The sequence below is a fragment of the Canis lupus genome, chromosome 10 (genome assembly GCF_048164855.1).
Source record: "Canis lupus baileyi chromosome 10, mCanLup2.hap1, whole genome shotgun sequence".
In the NCBI taxonomy this organism is placed as follows: Eukaryota; Metazoa; Chordata; class Mammalia; order Carnivora; family Canidae; genus Canis; species Canis lupus.
In genome coordinates, this window is record NC_132847.1 from 17,730,414 (window position 1) to 17,755,721 (window position 25,308).

Here is a 25,308-nt window from a genome sequence, read left to right on the forward strand (position 1 = left end):
TATAAGTGTCTAAACATATGTGCATATATATATATGCATAGAAACCAGAACAGGCTCTAAACTGACTTTCACTTGGAAGCCAGACCAGTTATATTCTTATTAGATAGAAGCTGCTTAGGTCCTTCTGTGATTACTTTGAACATCAAATCAAAATGTTCCTATTTTTGGAAACTCCCTCCTGATGCTCATTTGTAAACAGAAACACTGTTTTTCAGAGAACTCCAATAATAACAGCATATTGCCCCCTGCTGCCCACTTTACAAAAAACATCAGTATTTGGGAATGATTTCTAGATTTGACGCACCTATACTCTTCTCTGAAATCCACACCCAGCTCTTATTAGGAATGCATCATAAAAATCTCTCCATTTAAGCCTCTCAGGCTTTGACCTGCACAGCCCAATCTTGAGCCATTCTATGGGAAATGAAGTTCTTACCTAGGAAATCAACAAAACTTTCCCCTCCCTTGTCCCCTACTCCCAGCTAATCCAGGTCGCTGGTAGGAGTGTCCCTGAGCCGTCAGTAAAATGCTCATGTTCTTAAGGATGCATGTCTGGATTATACTCTTCAGTCTTCTGTCTCACTATTTTATCTGGTGGGGTCATCTCAGATTGCCCTTGCTGATGATCTTCATCAGTTCTCTTGGGTTCTCCAGACTCTCTACTTACCCCTCAGGGCAGTGGTACATAAAAACTGAAAGAGTGAAGAGCTCAGTCTCTGGCCTCCTGCCACCTGGCCTGAGTCCAACCACAGGTCAGGGAATTCTGGCCAACTCTAGGACCTCCTGGGTGGTTCCGCCTGTGCAGTGATCTCCTGGAAGAGCTGCCCTCTAGACACATGGGATCAGATAGTAAGAGACAGCCTTGCCCAGATTCCTGAGGCTGGAGAGCTTACGCTGGACTTTCATCTCCTTCTCAGAATGCCCTGCGGGAACATATGGCTATGGCTGTCGCCAGATATGTGACTGTCTGAACAACTCCACCTGTGACCATATCACTGGGACTTGTTACTGTAGCCCAGGCTGGAAGGGGGCACGGTGTGATCAAGGTAAGGACACTAGTAAATGATATCTAGTGTCTCGAATTGTGTAACCACCATGTACCAGCCAACATTAAGTGTTTGCACCTACATTATCTGATGAAATCCTTCTCCGGACACTCCAAAGTCCTAGCTGGTTATTTAGTTGCCAGATGGATGCCTTATCTTTGCTATCCTACAGGTAAGAAAACTACAGCTCAGAGAGGCTGAGTAATTTGCCCAAAGTTGCACCACTAATGTATAATACATAGCTATTTGTAGGCCAGGGCTTAGATGCCAGGTTTGTCTGATTCCACAGCTCATGAACTGTGCCTTCAATGCTTTCACCTTTATTGAGGTATAACTAACCTATAAAAAGCAACGCATGTACACCAGTACATATACGTATATATACATCACACACATACAATATAAAGTGTACAACCTGATAAAATCTGACAGACATATCCACCCATGAAACCACAACCACAATGAAGATGGTGAATGCATCTATCACCCTCAAATGCTACCTTATGCCCATCCCTGTCACTGCCCCTGGGGTACCAGGTAACCACTGATCTGGTTTCTGTCACTACAGATAAGTTTGCATTGCTTAGAATTTCATGTATATCGAATCACACTGTACTCTTTTTTTTGTCTGATTTTGTTTGCTTAGCATAATTATTTTGAGATTGAACCATGCTGTTGTATATATCAATGCTTCAATTATTTTTATTGCTAAATAGTATTCCATTGCATGGATATATCATATTTTCTTTACTCTTTCACTTCTAGATGGACATTTGAATTGTTTCCAGTTTTGGACTATTACCAATAATAGCAACAGTATATCAGTCTTTGTATGGAGATATACTTCTATTTGTCTTAGGCAAATTTATAGATGTAGAATGGCTGGCTCATATGATAATTATATGTTTAACTTTTTGAAAAATGTGTGCCAGTGGTTTTTAACTAGGGTGTGTATCACAATAACCTGAGAATCGTTGTCTTATACATAATGGCATGTGAGCAATTCTGATTCTGGGATGGATGGGGCCTCGTAGAAAGTTCTTCTGATGGTTCTGAAGCATGGCCACCAGAGAGCTCCTGAGGTGTGTGGCTCTTTTCAGGAGGTAACCACACATGGGCTGTAGGGACTTTAGAAAAGTCGTAGAGTTATAGGTGCCATCATGTTCAAGTGTGTACTATATTGGCATTCCTATTTCATTTTCTTTTATTAAGTAACTTCTACATTTTCACGATTTATATTTGTCTGTCCTGACAATAGGATATTATATTCCACAGTCACATCATTATGACACATGCCTGTGGTCACATGGCACTGACTTTGGTGCTCTGCATTTCAGGGCAGGCTGTCTAAGAAGGATGTCTAACCCTTAGAATCATAAAGTCACAGGGATGTTTGAGCCGGAAGCCCCTGCTTGGAGGCTAGTTTCTTTCTTTATAGGTGCTGAAACTCTAGCCTAAGTGCTTGAAGGGAAAATCAGGATCTCTGGATCAACTTTTTTAAATGTCCGGTTTCTTGACTCACAGTGCATATCTTCGCTGTCCTCATCAGATGGAACATGTGAAAGAAACATGTAAAGCTAAAGTTTAAATTGTAATGAGTAAGCTTTCAGGGTGATGTTGTCAGGTGTTCCTGGGACACACCTTTCTGTCATAGAAAATAACTGCACAGAGCAGTATCTCCCAGGGTTAGAAAGCCCACTGAAATTAGGATAAGGCAGGCCCTCATCTTGGACCAGATTTACAATGGAGTTGCACTTGCTTGGAGGAGAATTGCCCTGAGAAATGCTAAGGGTAGACATAAAATGAAGTCAAGCAGTCAAAGCATTGAGAAGTTAGCCCTTCATAAGTTTACTACTGTTTAGTAAATAAAGCATGGTAGATAAACTATTACATCCAGTGAATTCCTGGTCTGGTCTAAGTGTTTCTTAGTGTTTATGTGAGAAGCTCCCCAACCCTACTGTAAAGTCCTTGGGGTCAGGAAATCCAGTGTCATTTCTGAGGCTTAGAGCAGCTTTTTTTCTGGACACAGATGAGCCAACAACATCTGCAAGTGGAGAATGTTTGTTTTTCCTTCCTGCAGTTTCTAAAAGTTTCTAAATTAACATTTCAAGAACTGAAAACATCCCTGCATTAGCACAGTGAGAGAATGTTGTAAATAAGAGTTGAAACGTCTATCCAGCAGATTGTCATCCTGACTCAGATCTCTTCTCCTTCTCCTAGCTGGAGTCATTATCGTTGGAAATCTGAACAGCTTAAGCAGGACCAGTACAGCTCTCCCTGCCAATTCCTACCAGATCGGAGCCATCGTGGGCATCATCATTCTTGTACTGGTTGTTCTCTTCCTCCTGGCGTTGTTCATTATTTACAGACAGAAGCAAAAGGGAAAGGAATCAAGCATGCCTGCAGTTACCTACACCCCTGCCCTGAGGGTCATGAATGCAGACTATACCATTTCAGGTAAGACTGATCCCTAGAGCCATCTTACTCCTTGAAAAGGAAGGGTTCATCCTGGTTCTTTGAAACTGGGCATTCGGCTGTGCTGTCCATTAGCCTTGAGAAGATTTTATGTTTGGAAAAGATACATTGTTACAGATGTGCTTTATATGTCAATAGTAGTAAAATCATCATTGTTGTCTTCTATGAGGGCTTTTGAATTGGATTCATCATGAGGTTGCTTTAGACCTTGGGAATTTCAATCTGGTGGAAGCTCTGCTGGGCATCTAAGCTTTTGTCATATGTTGGGGACTGGGAGCGGAGAGGAGGAGGCACCCATAAGTTTGATAAGGTCATGGAGCAGATCAAGGATGAGGACCAGGTCTTCTGTCCCTGGCATTGGGCTTTAATTTTTGTTTTTGTTGTTAAGATTTTATTTTGTTTATTTGACAGAGAGAGAGAGAGAGAGCGAGAGAGAGAAAGCCAAAGAGTACAAGCAGAGGGACAGCAGAGGGAGAGTGAGAAGCATGCTCCTTGCTGAGCAGGGAGCCTGATGTGGGGCTCAGTCCCAGGACCCCGGGATCATGACCTGAGATGAAAACCAACATTTAACCAACTGAGCCACCCAGGCACCCCTGGCCTTGGTATTTTAACATGGTATCTTCTAACCTGTCCCTGAGCCCATACAAATCATTAACTACAGAGCATCAAAGTTATATAATAATCAGTTGTGTAGTATTAACAAGAACCAAAGATGTTCTTTAGAAAACTCTTTCAAATCTTTCTGTCACAAGCCTCTATAAATGTAAATTTTTAAGTGACATACTCATTCACCAGAGGAACTAACCACTTTGGGGAGCTTGGGTGGCTCAGTCAGTTAAGTGTCCAACTCCTAACTTTGTCTCAGGTCATGATCTCAGGGTTGTGAGGTCGAGCCATGCCATTGAGCATGATCCGCTTAAGATTCTCTCTCTCTCTGCCCCTGCCCCCACCTCGCTCCTGAGCACGCTTGCTCTCTCAAGGGGGAAGAGGAGGAGGAGGAGGAGAAGTACAGGAAAAAAGAGGAAATCGCTTCAATTAAGGAATTTGAACACTTAAAGTATCTATTATTTTGGAAAATTACTGCAGGATTTCAGATGGGTTACATGTTTATAAATACACTGATTCTAGGGGAATACCTAAAGCAGTCGATTTACTTAATAGTGCATTTCTAACACAGAATATTATGAAGAGAGCTTAAGTGTCTAAAAATAAAAAAAGAGCCAAGTTACAACAGAAGTAGCTTCAAAGTGATGGCTCCCCAGGTGTATGAGCCCCAAAGCAAAGAGGGATTGTCTGAGGACACTTGTACACTTTTCAGGAGGCAGGGAGGAAGGCAGACACCTGCTGCTTCTCGAAGCTTTACTGAGTGTCTTGGGCAGGAGAGGATTTTGCCCAGCCTGTGATATGGAAGCAGTACAAGCGTTTGTTCTGGTTATTTTGCTTCCCTTTTATCCACACAGATTTGGGGGAGCCTGTTGCCTTAACCGTTTCCTTCTCTTCTTACAGAAACCCTTCCCCACAGCAACAGTGGAAGTGCTAACAGCCATTACTTCACTAACCCCAGTTACCACACACTTACCCAGTGCGCCACATCCCCACATGTCAACAACAGGGACAGGATGACCATCGCAAAGGTGAGAGGAAGGGTTTCCCAGTCCCCAAAGGTCGGCAAGGGAGAGAGGAAAGGAACAAGCGTTTGGGACAGCTGCTGTTTGCCAGATGCAGTGCTAGGCACTTTATATCTCTTATCTCCTTGATTCCTCCAATTTTCTGGGTGCATGTTAGAATCTCAAGTTTACTGGTGAAAAACTCCAGCAGCAGACAATATGATTCACCTCAAAACACAGTTCCCCAGTTCGTGAGGGAGGCAGCTGCAGTGCCAGCCATGGTCTCCTTGTCTCCAATTTGCACTGTTTCCAGTGTACTTCTTTGGAAAAATGTTTCTCATATTGCAGAGGCTTGAAAATGATGTCTCATAGCAGACCTCAGCAGACTCCATCCTGGGTCCTTTCTTTTGTCTTTTCTGACCAGCTGTCTTCTAATGCCCTTTAAGGGCCATGTGTCCTTTCCCAACAAAAACAACATTCATTTATTTGGGTTGAACCACATGAAATTGCCTTATTATAGGTCAAAAATGATCAAATCGAAACTATGTGTCAAGCACACCAAATCAGTTTACAAGTATTAGTTCATTTACTCTTCACACCAATCCTGTGAATCAAGAGTGATTGTTATCCTCATTTTATAGACACACAGAGGTGTTGGACCCCCAGGGCTGCTCTTCTAGTACCATTCACCTCCCTCTCAGTATCCTCTAGAATGCTCTGAAATCCCAAACATGTCTTCCTTCCAATTGTCCCAAATTATATTTCCAATCTCCATTGTCTCATTCTAGCTACTAGAGGAAAACCAAGCTAATTAAATTAATTCAGTTGCAATTATATTAATGAAGCTGAATTTTAATTATAGGGCCTAATAGTTAAATAGCATTTCACATTTCCCAGAGACTTTCATATTCATTGTTGCATTTGTTCTCCTATGTTTTCAGGGAAGGAGGCAAAGTACACAATCTTATCCTCACATATATAGTTAAGGAAATGGCCCAGAGTCACTGGTGACTCAGAAAAAATTATAGTGTTTGACAGGAGAGCCCAAACCAAGAATTTAACTTTTCCATTCAAAGTTCCACATACATTAACTCAAGTAAAGTCTAATGTGCACAGAGTGACTAAGTGAAATGAAGAATTTGAGGCAGGAGGGGAATAGTTCGGGCCAATGCACGTGTACTCCTGCTGCCCTCTAAGACCCAACCAGTTGTCACCTCTGCCCCTCTGGACCACCTCATTGAAGCACCAGCTTTTGATCCATGCCATGGACATGCTTTCCCCACATTGACAACATTGTGCTGTGCCATGTGGTATTCTCTCTTTACATCTTTTATGGTCTCTATTTTTAACAGTCAAAGAACAATCAGCTGTTTGTGAATCTGAAAAATGTGAATCCTGGGAAGAGAGGCCCAGTGGCAGACTGCACGGGAACATTGCCAGCAGACTGGAAACATGGCGGCTACCTTAATGAGCTTGGCAAGTTCCCCAATATCCATCCTCAACAACTTCCTTTATCTTTTAGTCACCTTGGATAGTCATAGATTTATGATATGCCAAAGCAACCTTTTGGAAATATGCATCAAAAAAACAGAATGATAAAATTTTACATAATGTCTGTATGGGGCTTATTACTGTCTTAGGCACTTTATTCATCCCACAAACATTTAATAAGGTCCTAGTGTGTACCAGGAATTGATAATGAGACACATGAATCTCTGTCTACTGGTAGCTCCCATTCTAACTCTACATACATTAACTTAGATGATTCTCACAAGTACTCTGCTAAGTAGGTACTATTATTGTCACCATTACGTCCATTTTACAGTTGAGAAACTGAGTTACAAAGAGGTCAAGTCACTTGAGAAAAGTCTCAAAGCCTATTAAATGGTAGAGCTGGGATTTGAATCTTGTCTGGGTGGTACCAGGAAATGTGTTACTTTTTGCTCTCTTTTAATAAGGAGCACCCATACTTGAGGCTCCCTTTCCCCTTTAGGTGAAGAAATAAAGATATCAACAGGAACATAGTAGGTCAGTGTTTCTGGAACATTTTGGATCAGGACCCCTTCGTGAAAGTAATCGAGAATGCTGAAGAGCTTCTTTCAATATGGGTTATATCTGTTGATGCTCACTATGTTACAAGTTAAAACTGAGACTATTTAAAATAATTATTTATTTCTTTGTTTATAATAACAGTAGTCTAGTTTCATGATAATATAAAACACTTTTTTTATGAAAAAAATAACTATATGGGGCACCTGGGTGGCCCAGTGGTTGAGTGTCTACATTTCGCTCAGGTCATGATCCCAGGATCCTGGGATGGAGTCCCACATTGGACTCCCCGCGGGAAGGCTGCTTCTCCCTCTGCCTGTGTCTGCCTCTCTCTCTGTGTCTCTCATGAATAAATTTTTAAAATCTTAAAAAAAAAAAGAATAGAGAACTACACTTTCTAAAACAAAAACAAATTAGTGAGAAGAATGGCACTGTTTTAGGTCTTTTTAATATCTGGCTTCAGAGAAGATCAAGTTTCATATCTGCTTCCCCCATTTAATCAGTGGTGCAGCTCTTGGAAAACCACCACACACTTGAGTGAGAACAAAAGTGAAATCAGCAAATAATGTCATTGTGTTATTATGAGAATAGTTTTGATCTCGTGACCTTCCTGAAAAGGGGGTGGGGCCCCCTGGACCACCCTTAAAGACCTGGTGTGATACCCCACTGAGTGAACTGTGCCATTGCCAAGCAGTTGCCAAATTTCAGGGAGGAGCTTGATGATGCCATAACAAATGTGTGCATTACCTTATGGGTAGCAAACCCTTTCATTTGTATTTATTTGATGATGGGGTGACCGGGAAGCCCAGTTAAATTTGAATTTCAGAGAAACAACAAATATTTTTAGTATAAATATATCCCAAAAGTTGCATGGGGCATACTTACCCTAAAAATTATCTGTTGTTTCTCTGAAATTCAAATTGCACCGTCCTTATTTGTTTTTGTTTGTTTGTTTGTTAATTTATTCATGAAAGACAGAGAGAGAGAGAGAGAGGCAGAAACACAGGCAGAGGGAGAAGTAGGCAGGGAACCTGATGTGGGACTCAATCCCAGGTCTCCAGGATCAGGCCCTGGGCTGAAGGCAGCGCTAAACCTCTGAGCCACCCTGGCTGTGCCTTACTTTGTTTTACTCACTGAATCTGACAACCCTACAGAAGGGCGGGCCCTTCTGTGAATCTTGTTTTATAGAGGAATAAACTGGGAAGCACAGAGAGATTAACTCTATTGCCCAGGATTTCATGGAAAGAAGAGGTTAAAGCCAGGTCTCAAAGTTCATATTCCAACTACTCCTCCCCTGCTTTTTCTATGAATACTACATATGCCAAATCACCTGAGCCAGAGGAAGGAACCAATCCGTAAGGGCTCTGGAATCCCCTATTACTGTAAAAATGCAAAAGTTAAAGTAGGAAAATGAATACAAATTCTTAACTTTTGTCTGCACTCTATATCAACATTATCAAATAGCTGTATATTTCTGAACATAGTCATTTATATACCAGATTCACAGTATACTCATTGGTCAAATCACTTAACATCAGAGAAAAAAATTTTTAAGTCTACATTACGTGAATAATGTCGCTCAAGAAATACATGAATTGATGTTAATAAAGTACGTACCTGGCACTAATGAGAGAAAAGTTCTCTTATTCCATGTTTACCTGCTACACTTGGTCTGGAGACTCTAGAACACAGTCACTGCAGTGGTCACATATGAACTTCCCTGCTTTTCTTCTAAGACCTCCAGGCCTGATTGTTGAGAATGTAAAATCATCATCACAAATTCTGAGTCTCCTTCATGTGTTCCCATCCCAGAGAAATTCTTCATTTAATGGCCCTCTACAGTTGTTGCACAGAAAAAGTCTTGCCTTACAAAGGACAGGGTAAGGCACACTGTGGATGATGAAATATGTAGGTGTTTTAAATGATGGAAATGTTGTGCTGACGTTGTCTGAAGGAGCCCTGAACCTGACACAAAAGCCCTGAGATTGATTCCTGGTTCTGTTATATGGCCCTGGGCTGATCACCCTCTTGAGGCTGATCTGTTCATCTGTGACATAGATAGTGATCGTGTGGTGGTTCATGTTATGAATTAGATTAAGCCAAGCATTTGAAAGTATCTATCCAGAGAGTGGAACGTACGGGGGATTATATGAAGAACCCCGCCTACTCCCTCATTAAAACAGCACCCAGAGAGAACCTGGCAGGGATGCTGGTGTCATAGTGCCCCTCTTGTTCCTTAATTTACTCTCCACCTCATGCTGCTCCTCCCCTTAGCCTCTTGGAGAATGTTATCGATCGCATAACTAAGACCAAGATGGACATTTAGTAAGACTTTGCTATAGTTTGGAGACAGCTAAGTGAATCTGGCAGAGTAGCAAAGACAGAGTCCCTTAATAGGGAGCTCTCAGATGCCACAGGCCCTGCCTATCCTCATGCGGTCCCTTTACAAAGTGTGAGAATCCCTAAGACCACCCTCACAATCCATAATTTGTTAGAATGACTCACAGAATGTACTGTAAGGAGTTATACTCATGGTTACAGTTTATCACAGCCAAAGGATACAGATTAAAATCAGCCAAAGGAGGAGACACAGTGGGTAGAGTCAAGGACAGTTCAAAGTCAGAAACTTCCAGTTGTCCTTTCCCAGTGGAATCATGGAAAGTGCTAACTTGTCCTGGCTACAGTAGATGACAATATGCGTGAAGTATTACCAGCCAAGGAAGCTCACTTCAGCCTTGGTGTCTAGAGTTTTTTTCTTTTTTAAGATTTTATTTATTTATTCATTTATGAAAGAGAAAGAGAGAGGCAGAGACCCAGGCAGAGGGAGAAGCAGGCTCCATGCCAGGAGCCTGATGTGGGACTTGATCTTGGGTCTCCAGGATCATGCCGTGGGCCAAAGGCAGGTGCTAAACTGCTGAGCTACCCAGGGATTCCCAGTGTCTAGAGTTTTTATGAGAGTTTGATTAGGTCAACATGGTTGACCACCCAGGTGGCTGACCTTTCAACTGGTCCCTCTGGAAATGAAGCTGACACTAAGTGGCCCAAACCCCCTCCCATAAATCACTTTCATAGACTATTCAGTGGAGCTCCAGGTAAACAAAAACACTGTTACTGGGTGGGATATTTCAAAGACCTAGAGATCACCTCCCAGTAACTAAGGGCAAAGGCCAGACCTCCCTTTGGTTAGACTAATTTACTATTCATCCTTATCTTGCCCGCCCTGCACAACTGGACATCTTTCCCATCAGCTGGGACTTCACAACCCAGACCCAAGAGAGGGGAAAACATTCTCTGAGAGAGGAGGACATTCCCATTTCCTGTCCTACAATGAATGATATTAGACATATCCTCTCCCTTTAGGGGATGCTCCCTTTTTCCCTACAAAAGTGTGTCCCCCAGGACATCAGAACTTGAGTCTACTATCATTCTAAGGACACACGCCCAGTGGCAGGGGATTGTCTCCTTACATTCTCACACTTACTTGAATGTTCGCCGTAAGTCATTACTTAACTCTCTTATTCTAACGTAAGTCTATAACATTTCTTTAAGAGATCACTGAAGAGGACTTGGAATGCTTGCATGTAGACTGGAGCTGGGGGTCGTAGGACACATTCACTGTTACAGTCACTGAAACACCATTCATTTATCTGGCGCCTCTGAGTTTACGATGCCTTTTCAGGTGCTCTAGTTCATTTAATGATCACAACAACCCTGTAAAGTTTGGAAGGCACGTTTTGTTTTCCTCATTTTAGAGATAAGAAAATTGATGCAGAGAGAGTTGAACATCTTGCCCAAAGTCATGCAGTGAATGAGTGAGGAAATCCAAGTCCTTTGTCTCAATTCTAGTCCGGCTGTGCCTCTTTCATGGTGCAACCTTGAATCAAGTGTACCGATTCACCCATGTCTTATTTTCTACATGTACTGATCAGCCTTTCCCAAAGTCACTGTAAATGAGCAAGAGAATGATCAGAATGATATATATATATATTTTAAATTCTAAGCGCTGAAGACATCAAGCATGAGTGATCTGGTGCAAAGATTTGAAAAGCAGCAGCCTTGGTTATTTGTTGCAGCGAGGAGATAATGGATGCCCACACCATCCTCCTCCATAACCTTGGAATATTATTTGGGTTTTCTCTTCTTTCCAGATCTAACTGGGGATTTTTTTTCTTCTTTATCACAGGAGCTTTTGGACTTGATAGAAGTTATATGGGAAAATCCTTGAAAGGTATGGTATAAATTTAAAGAAGAAATACATCTATCAAATCATAATTAAAAAAATTTTTTTCAGAGACCAAAATAATTTGCTAAACAAGCAATAATAGCAGTGTAAAGAAAATGTGGAGCTGTTGGTATGGTTAATTAGTCCACCAAATATACAAACACGTTTGACTAAGGTCAAGAGCATGACCATAGGTGCATTGTGTTAGATCATAGGTGTGGGGGAACAAAGGTTTCAGTTTGCTGGAAGACACTCATATTTCTTTGAGAAGATATATATGATTTACAGGGAGAAGGAGATGCAAAAAAAGGAATTGGCAGGAAAAACTAGAGCTCAGCATTGTTACATGAATAACTTCATGTGCCCAGTCTTGAGGTTTTACAAGGAAGTCTGACATCACAAATGCCTCCCTTACCATGATGATAGAACTTTCTTGTGCTCTCCGGGGCATTGACAGATGATTTCCTGGTCGAAAACGTTGATAATTCAGAGACTATTTGTAAATTAGAATGGAATTGAGTGTGAAATGAAATAAAAATGAAATCAACTCTACAATGTTTACCTTGATACTCACCTGAGAGAGGAGCTAAGATTACTTTATAGATGGTAATTTTACATCAGATTATCTCTAAAATAAGTAGAAAATATATGATGTTGTCCATATATATATAACTATAGAAAATTAGCTACAAAGAAAAGGAAGTAACCTGTCCAAGTAAAGTATTAACAAGAAAAAAATTAATAGCGTTTGCTTTTCTCCCCCATCTCTCTACAGATTTGGGAAAGAATTCTGAATATAATTCAAGTAACTGCTCCTTAAGCAGTTCTGAAAACCCATATGCCACTATTAAAGACCCGCCTGTACTTATCCCCAAAAACTCAGAGTGTGGCTATGTGGAAATGAAGTCACCAGCACGGAGAGATTCCCCCTATGCAGAGATCAATAACTCAACTTCAGCCAACAAGAATGTCTATGAAGTTGGTGAGTTCCCCTAACCAAAGAAAGAACCTAATATGGGAATTCTGGGGGGGAACAGTTTTAAAGTCTTTGAGAGTACAATAACAGTTTGTATAAGCATCACTGAAGACAATGGTCCATATTTTCAGTGAGACCTGTGTTTTCAGTGACCATATTAATTGGTGTCAAATAAATGTTTAATGGAAAATACCATTTAGAAAATCTAAAGTAAAATTTCCCTATCTCTCACCTGGTTGTCCATCTTCTGTTTCGTAACCATAGTGACTCTTTGAGTGCACCTGGGAATAGCGTATGTATCATATTAGCTATTGTGTCGAGTTAGCCAAAACAGATGGTTCAAGGGGATGAAACAGGTGGTTCCACTTCCTGGTTGTATATTCATTAGATTAAATATAATGCTTTTAGCAGGATGGAAACATTTTACTTTAAATTTGTCTGATATATTGCTCATATTCTTGGATATGAATGGGATGGAAATTAATAAGAATTCAGTTTAAAGTTAGAGTGGTTTTGATTGTCCCTTGCAAATGCCATTTGGGGAAAGTTAAAACACATCAGAGCTGTCACTGGTTGGGTAGAGTAGTATGTATTTTAATTTTTCTTTCTATATCTCAATGTTGGCGATTTCAACTTTAAAAAATTCTCTATTACTTGTAAATGAAGTGGCTAATTTTTTTTTAAAGATTTTATTTGTTTATTCATGAGAGACAGAGAGAGGCAGAGACATAGGCAGAGGGAGAAGCAGGCTCCCTGTAGGGAGCCCGGTGTGGGACTCGATCCCTGGACCCCAGGGTCACAACCTAAGCCAAAGGCAGACGCTCAACCACTGAGCCACCCACGTGACCCCGAAGTGGCTAATTTAACTCTAATCACTAGTAATTAATTTATACCATACACATGTCACTGAAAAGATAAATTACTATTCTGAAAGAATTAAGACAGCTTTTTAAAAATGGAAGGTGTAGTGACCTAAATTTATTTTTGAAAAGTCAGTTGCAATCCTCCTTTGAACGATCCTGTAAACCCACCACTTTAACACAGGAACACAGCTGCTAGCCTGGGTCCTGCGTCTTAAAGTGAACTTAAGTATTTCCATAAACTGAGTTAACCTGGAAGGACCTCAGTCTTCTCACCTATGGAGTAAAGGGTTTGGACTAGATTATTTCCAAAGCACTTTTCAGACAAGGATTCACTTCCAGGGTTTCTGTAGAGTCCTTGGATATCTTCATTCCAACCCTACAGTCACCTTTTTGTTCAGAACACCATGGTGTGCATCAGCTGGTCTAACAATTGTAGAGTAGCCACCTCTATGTGATTATAAAACCATCCTTCACTTCTTAACATAATATTTCCTTATATTTTTATAAAGGCTCCTCTTGTATGTTTGAGATTTGCAAGAAATGCCATATTCTATTCTTTTTAAAGTTTTCCATTGCTGATAAATTCATATGTCCCTGGTTGTCACAGAACCTACAGTGAGTGTTGTCCAAGGAATATTCAGCAATAATGGGCATCTCACCCAGGATCCATACGACCTCCCAAAGAACAGTCACATCCCTTGCCATTATGACCTGCTGCCAGTCCGAGACAGTTCATCCTCCCCCAAGCGAGAGGATGGTGACAGTGGCAGCAGCAGCAGCAGTGAATGACACCAAAGGACTGCCCGGTAGCCGCTGGAACAGTTTCCAGAATTGCAATTCGGTTCTTCTCCAGCGTCAAGTTTGCCACCTTAGGTGAATGTTAATCTACTTGGTAGGCAACTGTTGGACGTGAACCAGAAAGCTCAAAGCTGAGGCTGACTGACCATAGGTCCCTCTTGTACAGGTGGCTTGGAAGGAGACACCAATGTGACTTCCTCGTCTTCTTACTCATAGAACTGCACCCGTGAAGCACGACTTCCTATAAGATCCAGGCTAAAAGCGTGGACTTTCTGAGGTCCTCAGGAGGGAGTCATGGGGTGCGGTGGCCATTGGTATTACTGCTTGAACAATTAAAATTTAAATATTTTCTTTCTCATTTGCATTGCAGAGCTGTACCGAGGATTGTGCAGTTTATCATAAAATCTAGTGTGAATCACTAAACATGTAGAAGAAAAGGGGCCTATTATCGAGTCCTTATGTGTATTTTTTTCAGCGGATCTCAGAATTATAGGGATAATACGAACCCAGGAAGAAGTGTTCTGTCGAGTGGCATACCTGCAGAGACTTTGGATAAACTCTAGACTTGGTTAGCACATTTAAATATGGAAACTTTAGACTTTTTTTAGGATGAAGAAATGAAAAATTAGAGTTATTTTAGAAATAGTCGAATTATTTCAGGAATCAGTATACAGATGTGGCCAGCAGAGGTTAGTCGTCTTTGACCCTTGGCCCACTTTGGTCCATGACATCATTCTGATTGCTGTCCCCATTGTACATATTCACCACGTAAGGTCCATAACATATCAATAATTATTTCATAAATGTAGAAATGAAATTGTTTTATTTTTGACAAACTGGATTGAATGAGTGTGTAATGATTGGAAAAGGCTGTAAATTTTAAGTGTAAGAGGATGCTTCGGTTTTGTAAACCATTAGTAACACATGCTGTAATATAGAATTAGCGGAAAGTTTTGATTAATTTTTCCCCAGAAGTGACCGGAATATTTTTGTGCATATTTGAGAAAAGGGCACTTTCCTTTTATTAATTGTTGATTTAGAGAAACTATGCTTAAGCTGGTCTTTTGCATTGCTAATATGACGTGTACCCCATTTTTCATTAATTTGTATTTCCATTTTTAAGTTGTATATTCTATGTTTTGTAGTGCTTGGATTGTTAATGAAAAAAATTATATTATGTTCATTGTTTCTTGTATTATTGCCACTTATCTTCTTGCTTGATAAAAATGCAGCGTCCTTTTTTACTTTTGGAGGGAGGAGATGAAAATATATAAATCAACTCTATTAAAATTGATCATTACTAAAATGGTAAAGTCACCATAGGTGAATGGCTTATAATTGAAATAGAGAAGCTGCTAAATATTCCAAAATGGAGCTCCTTTTGGTCTGTGGGTTCTGAGTATTGGTGAAACCAGGGGCAAGGGAAACGAGGAGCCGTTGGTTTATTGAACAAGTACCACAGACTGGTCTTACTGAAGACCTTCACTGGGATGATCACACAGCTGATCATCCAGATTGGGACACTATGAGTGTAAATGAGGGCATTATTAATATTTAACCTACAATGGGCTTAAATATGGACTGTCCCAAGCAAACCAGAATAGATGCTTGTCCTGTGCATACCTGTCACGCACTAACATTTTTCAATTCAAGAGAGTTGTCTCCAGAGAATGCCAACATGATGCAAGAAAGTCAGTTTCTCTTTGATCTACCTGAGCCAGTGGAAGGTCTGAAAAGCTGCGTGAGGAGCAACCTTATGAGAGGAAACAGTGGCTATGAATCTTTTAGGACATGAAAACCTATATGGTATCTCAGCGAGTCAATTGACACATATGTATTGTGCACCCATTCTGCCAGTAGTATACATAAGGCATTGTCCCTGCCAGCCATCAAGTTAGGGGATCCTGTGATTTCATGTCACACACCTGCACCTGGGATGATAGTTTGGTCAGGGAGATAATAGAACAAACAAACCTAGAGCATTCACTCTTTTGATGGCTGTTTCTTGTAGAGAATCTCAAAATGAATTCAAGGAAATATGGAACAATTCATTCCAACAGTTGACCTTTGGTCGACCCTTGGCTCTAGGGGGTAAGCATCTCATTGAGACTGTTGTGGGTCAATAGCCAGGAAATGTCCTTTCTGGTAAGAAAAAAATCATTTTCTTCTTCTTCTTTAACCATCATCTCTTCACTGCTCCACAATACATTTGAGTTTCTCCATTACTCCCTATACACAATTTTAAAGACAATAACTTCTTTTCTCATTACACTGTTAAAAAAGAGAAAACCCTAAAAGCTTCATGTACAAAGACAACAGCATCTTATGTAGAAAGCCCAGGTGACAGATGTAGACTGCAAAGGGCCACTGCCATTCCTCCCTGGGTGTTCTTTCTGGCAGATCAATGGCTCAGGATTGCTGCTGTCCTGAAACCACATTTGTATCAGAGGTGAGTCTTGCTCACTAGAGTTCATTCGAGATTTTTTCAAACATCAGAACACACATAGCATTTTGGACATCGTAAAACTACATGGTGTATTTGGAGAGGTCTAGCTGACAAGACAGAACCTCCTAGATATTTTGATATAGATTCAGGTAAAGAGAGAAATATTTTTGTCAGAATGAAAATTAAAGGGCAAAAGGACCTGGCAAGTTTTTTTTCCCTCTGAAATTGACACCTTTTGGACTCTTCTAGATATATCAAATGTAATTTAATGGTGATGTCATTCTTCATACACAAGGAATCTATTCTCATGACCTTTGAACTCATTCATTTGGGACCATAAAATTAATTTCTTCCTTATATCCTACAGTGGCCAGAGCAGTAAATGAGTTTGGCAGTACCAACGAAAAGCCATTCTTTCCCTCAAGCATGCTATGTCAGAAAATTTATAGACTATTTGTATTTATATATAAATACAACAAAAGTGGCCCAACATAGTTTATGTGCTTGTTTTAATATGGAGAATATGTTATTTATAGTTAATTATATGATAAGGAGTATTTAATAATTATTTACAATGCTTGATATAAATTCCTCTCACATGCTACACTCATTAGGCTAAAAGAGAGTTTAATGTGTTTAGCATTACCTCTATGGTAAATTATATTTGCCAATTTTAGGAATTTTATAAGATAGTTATAACCTGCCCCAACCAATTCCATTAGCACAACCACTGTGTTTGTAAGAAATGCAGACCATTTTATGAAAATGTGGTCGCCACAGAGCCACAAGCAGTACTTGACAATTATTGGGGATTTTTAAACCATAAATATTGAAAAAGTTGCATAGGAATATAACACTACTAATTAATGTCGATATTAGAAGTCCAGTTACGACTTAAAATAAGATGAAGTCATAAAAATTGCATTTTAAGGTCATGTTTTTTAAAATAACAAATTTTCTATCTTCAGGTAACATCTTTATTATTCAAACTAAGTATTTAATTGATATTTTTATCTTAAAGGCTTTACGTCTGGAAAGTGTATATAGATGTACAAATATGAGTCACATGTTGTGGATGACGGCTTATTTCTTAATTAAAGATGTACAGTTCAGCAAACTGGCCTTTTTGAGTCCTCCTATTAGTGGCATCCTAACCCTGAGTCTGCTTGTTTTCATTCAGTATTTAGTCCAGACTTCCTTTTGATATGAACAACTGCAACATATATTTTTAAAAGGAGAAAAATCCAAATACATAAGAATTTTCTTGATTATAGCAAACAAAAAAAATGCTTTTGGTGTGAAAATATCTCTATTTTCCAAATATGGTAAACTTTGGTCAGTATTAGCTTATGTTGTCATTTATATCACTAAATGAGTTTATAGATTAATGCAATAAACTTTCTAATAAAAAAATTTAAAGTAGTGTTTATTTCTATATCTGATTTTATTGTTAATTAGTGAGAAGAAAAAAAATATCATCTTGCCGGAAAAAATAGTATTTTTTTTCATGTGTAGCACCATAGCACTTTATATAGGCATATAAAAACAATTGCATTTTATTATATTTAACTTCTTGCATATCTGCTCTCCCTTCAGACTACTTGTTCTTTAGGGACAGAGGCAACATTTTGTACATATTTGGATTCTAGCAACCCAGGTCAGTAGTTGAGAGTCAAGTCTTCTGTAAAGAGTTTTAGGTCATCTTATGTGAATTTGTTTCTTAAATCTCAGTAGCTTGTTAATTCTTTATTTTATAATTAAAATATTTTTGGAGCATCCACTTTATAGCACTGTGTTCTAGAGATCAAATATGAATAAAACATTGCTTCTTCTCTCAATTACTGTTTATTTACTGAGGGCCTGAGTGCCAAGCACAGTTGGGGATGCAGAAAAATATGATACATGAGCTATTTTAAAATAGCTCATTATTTAATTAGGAAAATAAATCATCTTACTATCCGTGTGACTTTGGTAAGTTACTTAACTTCTCGGGGCCTTGGTTCCTATATTATAATATGTTAGAAATAATAGTACCTATTATTGTAGAGGTTTTGTGAGAATTTAATAACTTTATGCATACACAACACTTACTTCAGCGCCTGACATATAGTAGATAGTTGGTAAATGTTAGCTATCATTACTGTTATGAAAAATTAGCTAATAACCTAGCCATTTTATAATAATCAGTTGAGTGATGAGGCTGGTAAATAAAAAGTGAACATTTAATGAATATTATAAAAGCTACATATTTTTTGTGACCTTATCCCAATCTATTTTTGTACTGTCACACAATTCCATATATATTTTATTTCTAGAGCGGTAATTTAGGAAAGCAATAATAATGTGATTTCATCTTCCAGCAGTGTGTTATCTTCCTAAGAACTGAGATTGCTTTTAAAATGGATGAATGTGGGTTTTCTGGGAAGATGGTGACCTGGTTTTACATTCCTATCCTAGAGAATACAGGCATCCAGATGAAGTCAGGGGCTGACCTTGTCAACCTGAAGAGGTTCCAAACACAGTGAGATATCAAGCTCTTGAAAGAAGGTGCAAAGGGGGGGCAAAACGTAAATGGGAGTTGCTGGAATTGATGGAAGTAGAGTCTGGAGGGGATACACAGGGAGGACTGGTTGACCTGAGGAAAGGAAAGAAAGTCTCTTCTTTTTGCATGACACAGCTGTGAGACAGGCTACCTGTCCTGTGCCTGATGGTGTCTCAGGAGGGTTAGTTTCCATGTTGGGCTAAGGTCAGCCTATCCCTCCTTGGACTTGTGAACTGGGAGGCCTTCACGAAGTGACCACGGGAATTGCCAGTAGCCACTGAAGGAAAAATCCCTCTCCTGGCTGTGAGTACACAGGAAAGAGAGGGACACACAGGTGTGGAAAGCCAGCATGCTATCCACATGAAGAGGCAGAGAAACATCACAACCACTTCATGGGAACATTGCAGCCCAGATGGAAATAAAAGAAGCTGATGTGCAAAACTACAATAAACCTCTGTTATGGAGGCAGAGCTACTGTGGAAAATGGAGGAAAACCTGGATAGAATAAGATTTAAACTCTTGTAGGGACATAATTAGAGGACTGGAGAGATTTTCCTGGAACTGAAAACAATGGTTCCCAGCTTAAAAATTCAATAGAGGAATGTGAGATTCAGATAAGGCTGAATTCGTGTTTAAAAGAATGAACTACAACCACAAGAAAAAGAGGGAAACTCATTCCAGGGGGACCCAGTGTTGGAACAGTTGCTAATACAGAAGAGGAAAAAAAGGTGCCTTGGTGGAGTAGTAATCAAAGAAATAAAGTTTCCAGAAACTCTGCCCTTCCATAATGTGAATCTTTCAGATCTTTAGGTCTTTCTTTCAGTTGTGAAAGACCTATTGGGCCAATGAAACAGAATTGAGTAGTAATCAAAGAAATAAAGTTTCCAGAAACTCTGCCCTTCCATAATGTGAATCTTTCAGATCTTTAGGTCTTTCTTTCAGTTGTGAAAGACCTATTGGGCCAATGAAACAGAATTTTTTTTCCAATTCTAGCCATTTTATAATAATCAGTTGAGTGATGAGGCTGGTAAATAAAAAGTGAACATTTAATGAATATTATAAAAGCTACATATTTTTTGTGACCTTATCCCAATCTATTTTTGTACTGTCACACAATTCCATATATATTTTATTTCTAGAGCGGTAATTTAGGAAAGCAATAATAATGTGATTTCATCTTCCAGCAGTGTGTTATCTTCCTAAGAACTGAGATTGCTTTTAAAATGGATGAATGTGGGTTTTCTGGGAAGATGGTGACCTGGTGAAAAAAAAATATGAAGAGAGAGAAATCCTGGTAACATTCCCAAACTCTGAGGCTCAAAGAACAAACCTAAAATGGTGCAAGCAGAAGTGGCAGATTGGTTACAAGGGAAAGACATAATTCGATTGAATGAAGCAAGTGTCTGGGGGGCGGAGGTAGTTTAGCTGCTGGCTGTGCTTCCGCTGCAGAATCCGTTACCCATCTTCTTAGAGCAGCTTGGCTACCCACCAGCAGATTATTAGATAGCCCACATTCCATTCTGCTGGGAATCTCTGACCCAACTAGCAGGGACCAGAAGAGACATGGCAACAGGAACTGAGAAAGCAACTTGTGTGATAGACTGGCACAGGATTCACTAGAAATACTGAAGCACCAGTTTATCACTTCAGTGAATTTGCTATCAAGGAATCACCTAAGTGTGATCAGAAAAAAAATTGGAAGTCGCATGGCTGTAGGCTAATGAAAGGCTGTTCTTCCTCCTGTATTGGTGGCCTGGACTTCTTTAATGATGATAAAGCAATAGAAAAATCCACATATGCCACAAAGTGACCAAATTTGATTTGATTATTAGCAGAAGATTGAGACACTTAAGGAACAAGTGATCTTTAAATACCTAAAAGCAGATTTTTTGGTAACATAGACTGAACATAGCATAAAACAGAGGCTATATGGCTTCACTAACATTTGAACCTTTTATTTTAGGTGCATCTTGGACACTGGGACAATTAGGAGAACAGACAGGAACAGTGTCCTCTCTGAAGTTCCAGCCCTGATCAGGGATTTGAGACACAGCTTCCCCAGTGTTTAACAGTAGAATTTTATTTGCTACCCTGAAATTAAGGTAAAGAATTTAGTGATTGTAGATAAAAGCCAAAGTATATTGATACAGTAGTCATTACTGTATCACAGGCAGGTTTGGAGTTTTCGTGCTTGAGTTCTACGAAGCATGACACGCCAGAGGATTATGAAGAAAGCAGAGCTAGTATTTGTCATCATGTTCCAATGATTGGAGTCATGTTATACAATTGATTTTATAATTAATGAGAAAGAGATCATCTTTTGTATTACATATTTCATACAGATGGCTGGTAAACCTGGCTTGACAATATTATAATATTTTTATATGTTATAATAATTTAGTCAATATATCAAAGCCAAAATGATGAATTATTTTGATTCAGATTAAATATCTGAATCCTGTGTGTGACAAAAAAGAAGAGGGTTTTAGTTTTTTTCTGGGCCTCTCATATTTTGAATAGAAACTACTTTATCATTCTTCTTATTCAAAATTGGATGGAATTTAATCTCAAGATAAAATGCTTAAATTGTAAAAATATAAATGTGCAAGAACTTTTTTATTTTGCATGTTTTATATCTTGAGAAAAAAATAAAAGGAATATTGTTGTTTTTAAATAAATAAAGTAAAAAATGTTTTAAATCCCTGTGGTCTTGCTTACATATTCATGGTATTCTAATTATTATTATTTGTAAGAATTTACTGTTTTCCCCCAAAATATTACAGCAATTTTTTTTATAATAATTGCTCTTGGAACAACGAAACTAGCACAGACTATTTTGCTTCAGTATGCTTACCTGTAGTATCTATTAGCTTTGAGCAGGGGGTGAACAGAGAATGAGCTCAATATCAAGTCAATGTTGTGGGGTGCCTGGCAGGCTCAGTAGGCTGTGTCTGCCTTTGGCTCAGGTCATGATTGCAGGGTCCTGGGATCAAGTCCTAGGTCGGGCTCCCTGCTCAGCAGGGAGTCTGTTCCTTCCTCTCCCTCTCCCCCTCTCCCCTGCTTGTGCGCTCTCTCTCACTCTCTCTCTCTCTCTCTCTCAAATAACATCTTTTTTTTTTTTTTAAGTGGATGCTGTGTTAATTGACATGAAATTTCTCTTAGCCAGAGAGAGGTAGAATACTTGGAGTCAAATTATACTCTTCATCAGGAAAAGGGAAAACTTGGTTGCTCAATCGTTACTCCTTGAGAAAGACCTTTCCTAACCACTTGTGTGGATGAAACCATCATCTTGTATCCTATTACCTTGCTTGATTGTCTTCATCGAGCCTTGGTCTCTGAAGTTACATATTATTCAATTGCTTTGTTTATTCTTTCATTGTCTTGTCAAATAGATCATAAGTTCCTTGAGGGCAAGGTCTTTTCTGAATGGTTCACTGCTGTATCACTAGAACAGTAATGCCTGGCTGATGACAGGGGTCCAATAAAGACTGACTGATTGAGGGGCGTCTGGGTGGCTCAGTCAGTTGAGCATCTGACTCTTGATGTCAGCTCAGGTCATGATCTCAGGGTCATGAGATCAAGCCCTGCCTCAGGCTCCCTGCTTAGTGGGAGTCTGTTTCTCCCTCTCCCCTTGATCCTCCCCCTGAACACTCTCTTTCATTAATAAATAAAATATTTTTAATGATTGATTGAATAAATGAATAAATGGCTTCTGCTTACTTAGGCAATGCAGGTTTCATTTTGCTCTTCCTCAGCATTCCTCTTGGGTGACTTGGAAATGTTGCTCCTTCCATCCTACCACTGCAGTCACTCACAATGACAGCTGCAAGTTCAAGAAGCTGGTAACCTGAAGGGATGTAGGACAAGAGCCTGTATATCTAGCAAAATATTTTCTCACTTTCTTTCAAAGCTCAGTTCAGGTCTTTGATATTTTTCCCACAAAGTTGAGAGTACCAGCTCTAGAGATTTTGGATGTCAAGAGCATTTCCATTGTATTTTTGAATAGATGTTTCGAAGGCGTGGATTTTAATTAAACTTGTGATAGTTGACATCACCCAACCATTGCTTCTGTTGAGTCCAGTATCACAGCCATGTTAGAGTGTTTCTTGGCCTCCAGTCTCCTCCCCAGCTCCCACCATCTTCTTCCCTGCACTTCCCTATCTCTCTCTTTGTCCCTGTATCTACCTCCATGACATCAGTCATGCTTCCCACAGGCCCCTCTCACACAGGGATTGAGTGCAGGAGGGCAGTTAAAGAGAGCTTTTTGTCTGTGACATGAGGAATTCCTTTGAAAGGTGATTTTGACTCAAAGAATTCCCACTGGCCTGACCTAAACTTTGTTAGAATTGTGCTTGCATTGTAGACTCTTCCTTCTCTCTTTCCTTCACAGGACCAATGGAGCTAAAGAGATTATATGACCCAGGTGTTCCTACGTAAAAATATGCCTTGTGAAATTTGCTCCATGGAAACATCTGTACAGTCTGCTTTATGGGAGCATTCTGATTCTGTTACTTAAATTCATGGCTCCCTTCTTCCTTTGGTCTCAGCCTGTTGAACAGTCAGCTCTCTGAAAAAAATTAAAAGGCATTTATTTATAGCATTTTTCCATTTCTATGGTGTATATGCTCCCCCCATGGCCAATTTGAAAGTACCAACGTTGCATCACAGAATGTGGTGTTGGGGAGAGATGCTCATTATCACACAATTATGTAATATTTCCACAATATGAGCACAATAGATGTAAATAACCTCAAAATCATAACTAATTGAAGTTAGTAAAATAATTAAAATTGCTTAATTTTGAATATTTATTGCTTATAAAAATATAAATTACTGAATTGTAAGTTGATATGCTTCGATTTTAATATGCTTCAGTTTGGGCTTAGCAGCTGACTCACAAAATTCCTGAAAATTTAATAATGGTTCTCACAAGCCTATATAAATTGCTTTAGTACATCATTTTACCACAACCCCAAATTCCAGTCATCCAAGCAAGGAATCCACCGTCTCTAGCCGAAACACTGACACCGGTGCTTACAAAATTGGAGCTGGAAGGGAGTTGCTCAGGGCACATTTTTCTCCCTCATTTTCATTTTGCATCTGGCAAAACTGAAGTCCAGCAAGTTTATACATTCAGGTAAACACTGTGTCCTAAAACTATCATAAGCTGGGCTTCCTCAAACACACACGTTTCTGTTGTACTCATTTTACCAGAAAAAGACAACAGGAACCGGATTCCCTCTTTCTTAGGAGATTTTCAGACCCACTATTCAGCCCCGAAGGAATCCTTATCTTAGATTTTGTGGGAAGCATTGAAATAGCAAGTGACCTTCCCCGAGAGTTCTAGGCTCCATGTAATATATGAACTCTTAGCATGAGGTTCTATCTATGAATTGCCATTTAGGAAAAATGCACTGATGCACAAAGCTATTTCATCACCATTGTTCATAGCTCTACACAGACAGGCATCCTCACCCCTGAAGAATTACACCCCTGAAGAGTAGCAAAACCCACATGAAACTTCTGGATGAACACCCAACTGACAGAGGCCATTAGCAATAGGCAACTATGTTATACAACCGGATTAACTGATTTCTTCATATCGCGCACTAGTTTTAAAACGAAAAGCTTTCATATTTCTGCTCACTAAGTAGCTGGGGGACAGTTACATAGCAATTGCTGGCCTTTATGCTTGAATTATGGCTGCAAATTAAATTTTTTGAAAAAGGTCGCAAATATTTTATTTGTACTGCAGGTAGATTTTATTTCTGGCAGAAAGCAAGCTAGAGTTGAGTTGCTTGACAGAGGTGATTTTAAAACAGCAGGATGAAAGGCAGGGTTTCCCGTGCTTGCCTGAGATGTTGAAAGAGAACCTTGACAGGCTAAGCTGAGATGTTGATCTTGGGGAGAATGTATTATTTAAAGAGTAGAGAAAAGAAGGGGAAAGGCTAGGGGAAAAGAGATGCAGACGCTATTTTCCCTTGTAAAGTATAAGGTGATTGGCAGGGAATACCATTAAAACATGGAAAGGGGAACCATGTGGCCAAATTAATTACTAGAAAATGCCTTGTTGGTTATTAAAAGAGTGTCCTTGCCCTTAGGAAGGCATCTGATTCTTCAATGAGCTCAGCACCTAGTATATATAAAACAGGTTTCCATGAAATGATTTTGATTGAATGAACAAATACAAGAACATTGTGTTCTTCATTAAATGCTTTAGACACTTTCAAATCAAAAGTCAGTTTTAAATAGCACACATGATACACAGCCTCAGTGCCATTCAA

The 25,308-nt window shown here is 39.5% G+C and overlaps 1 protein-coding gene across 9 annotated transcripts in view; it reads left to right on the forward strand.

The window, feature by feature from the left end:
- The window catches only part of MEGF10 (multiple EGF like domains 10), a 320,109-nt gene extending 298,493 nt beyond the window's left edge, over window positions 1–21,616 (forward strand). For 7 of the 9 annotated variants that reach the window (XM_072840833.1, XM_072840836.1, XM_072840834.1 and 4 more), the window contains 7 exons: window positions 918–1,046; window positions 3,267–3,503; window positions 5,028–5,155; window positions 6,481–6,604; window positions 11,361–11,405; window positions 12,175–12,381; window positions 13,846–15,231. In XM_072840833.1, coding sequence (XP_072696934.1) covers window positions 918–1,046; window positions 3,267–3,503; window positions 5,028–5,155; window positions 6,481–6,604; window positions 11,361–11,405; window positions 12,175–12,381; window positions 13,846–14,027 — 1,052 coding nt within the window. In that variant the 3' untranslated portion in view covers window positions 14,028–15,231. Of the gene's footprint in view, window positions 1–917; window positions 1,047–3,266; window positions 3,504–5,027; window positions 5,156–6,480; window positions 6,605–11,360; window positions 11,406–12,174; window positions 12,382–13,845; window positions 15,232–20,987 lie in introns of those variants that run through there. The other 2 variants (XM_072840841.1, XM_072840842.1) reach the window with 2 other exon arrangements.
- Window positions 21,617–25,308: the final 3,692 nt, after the last annotated feature.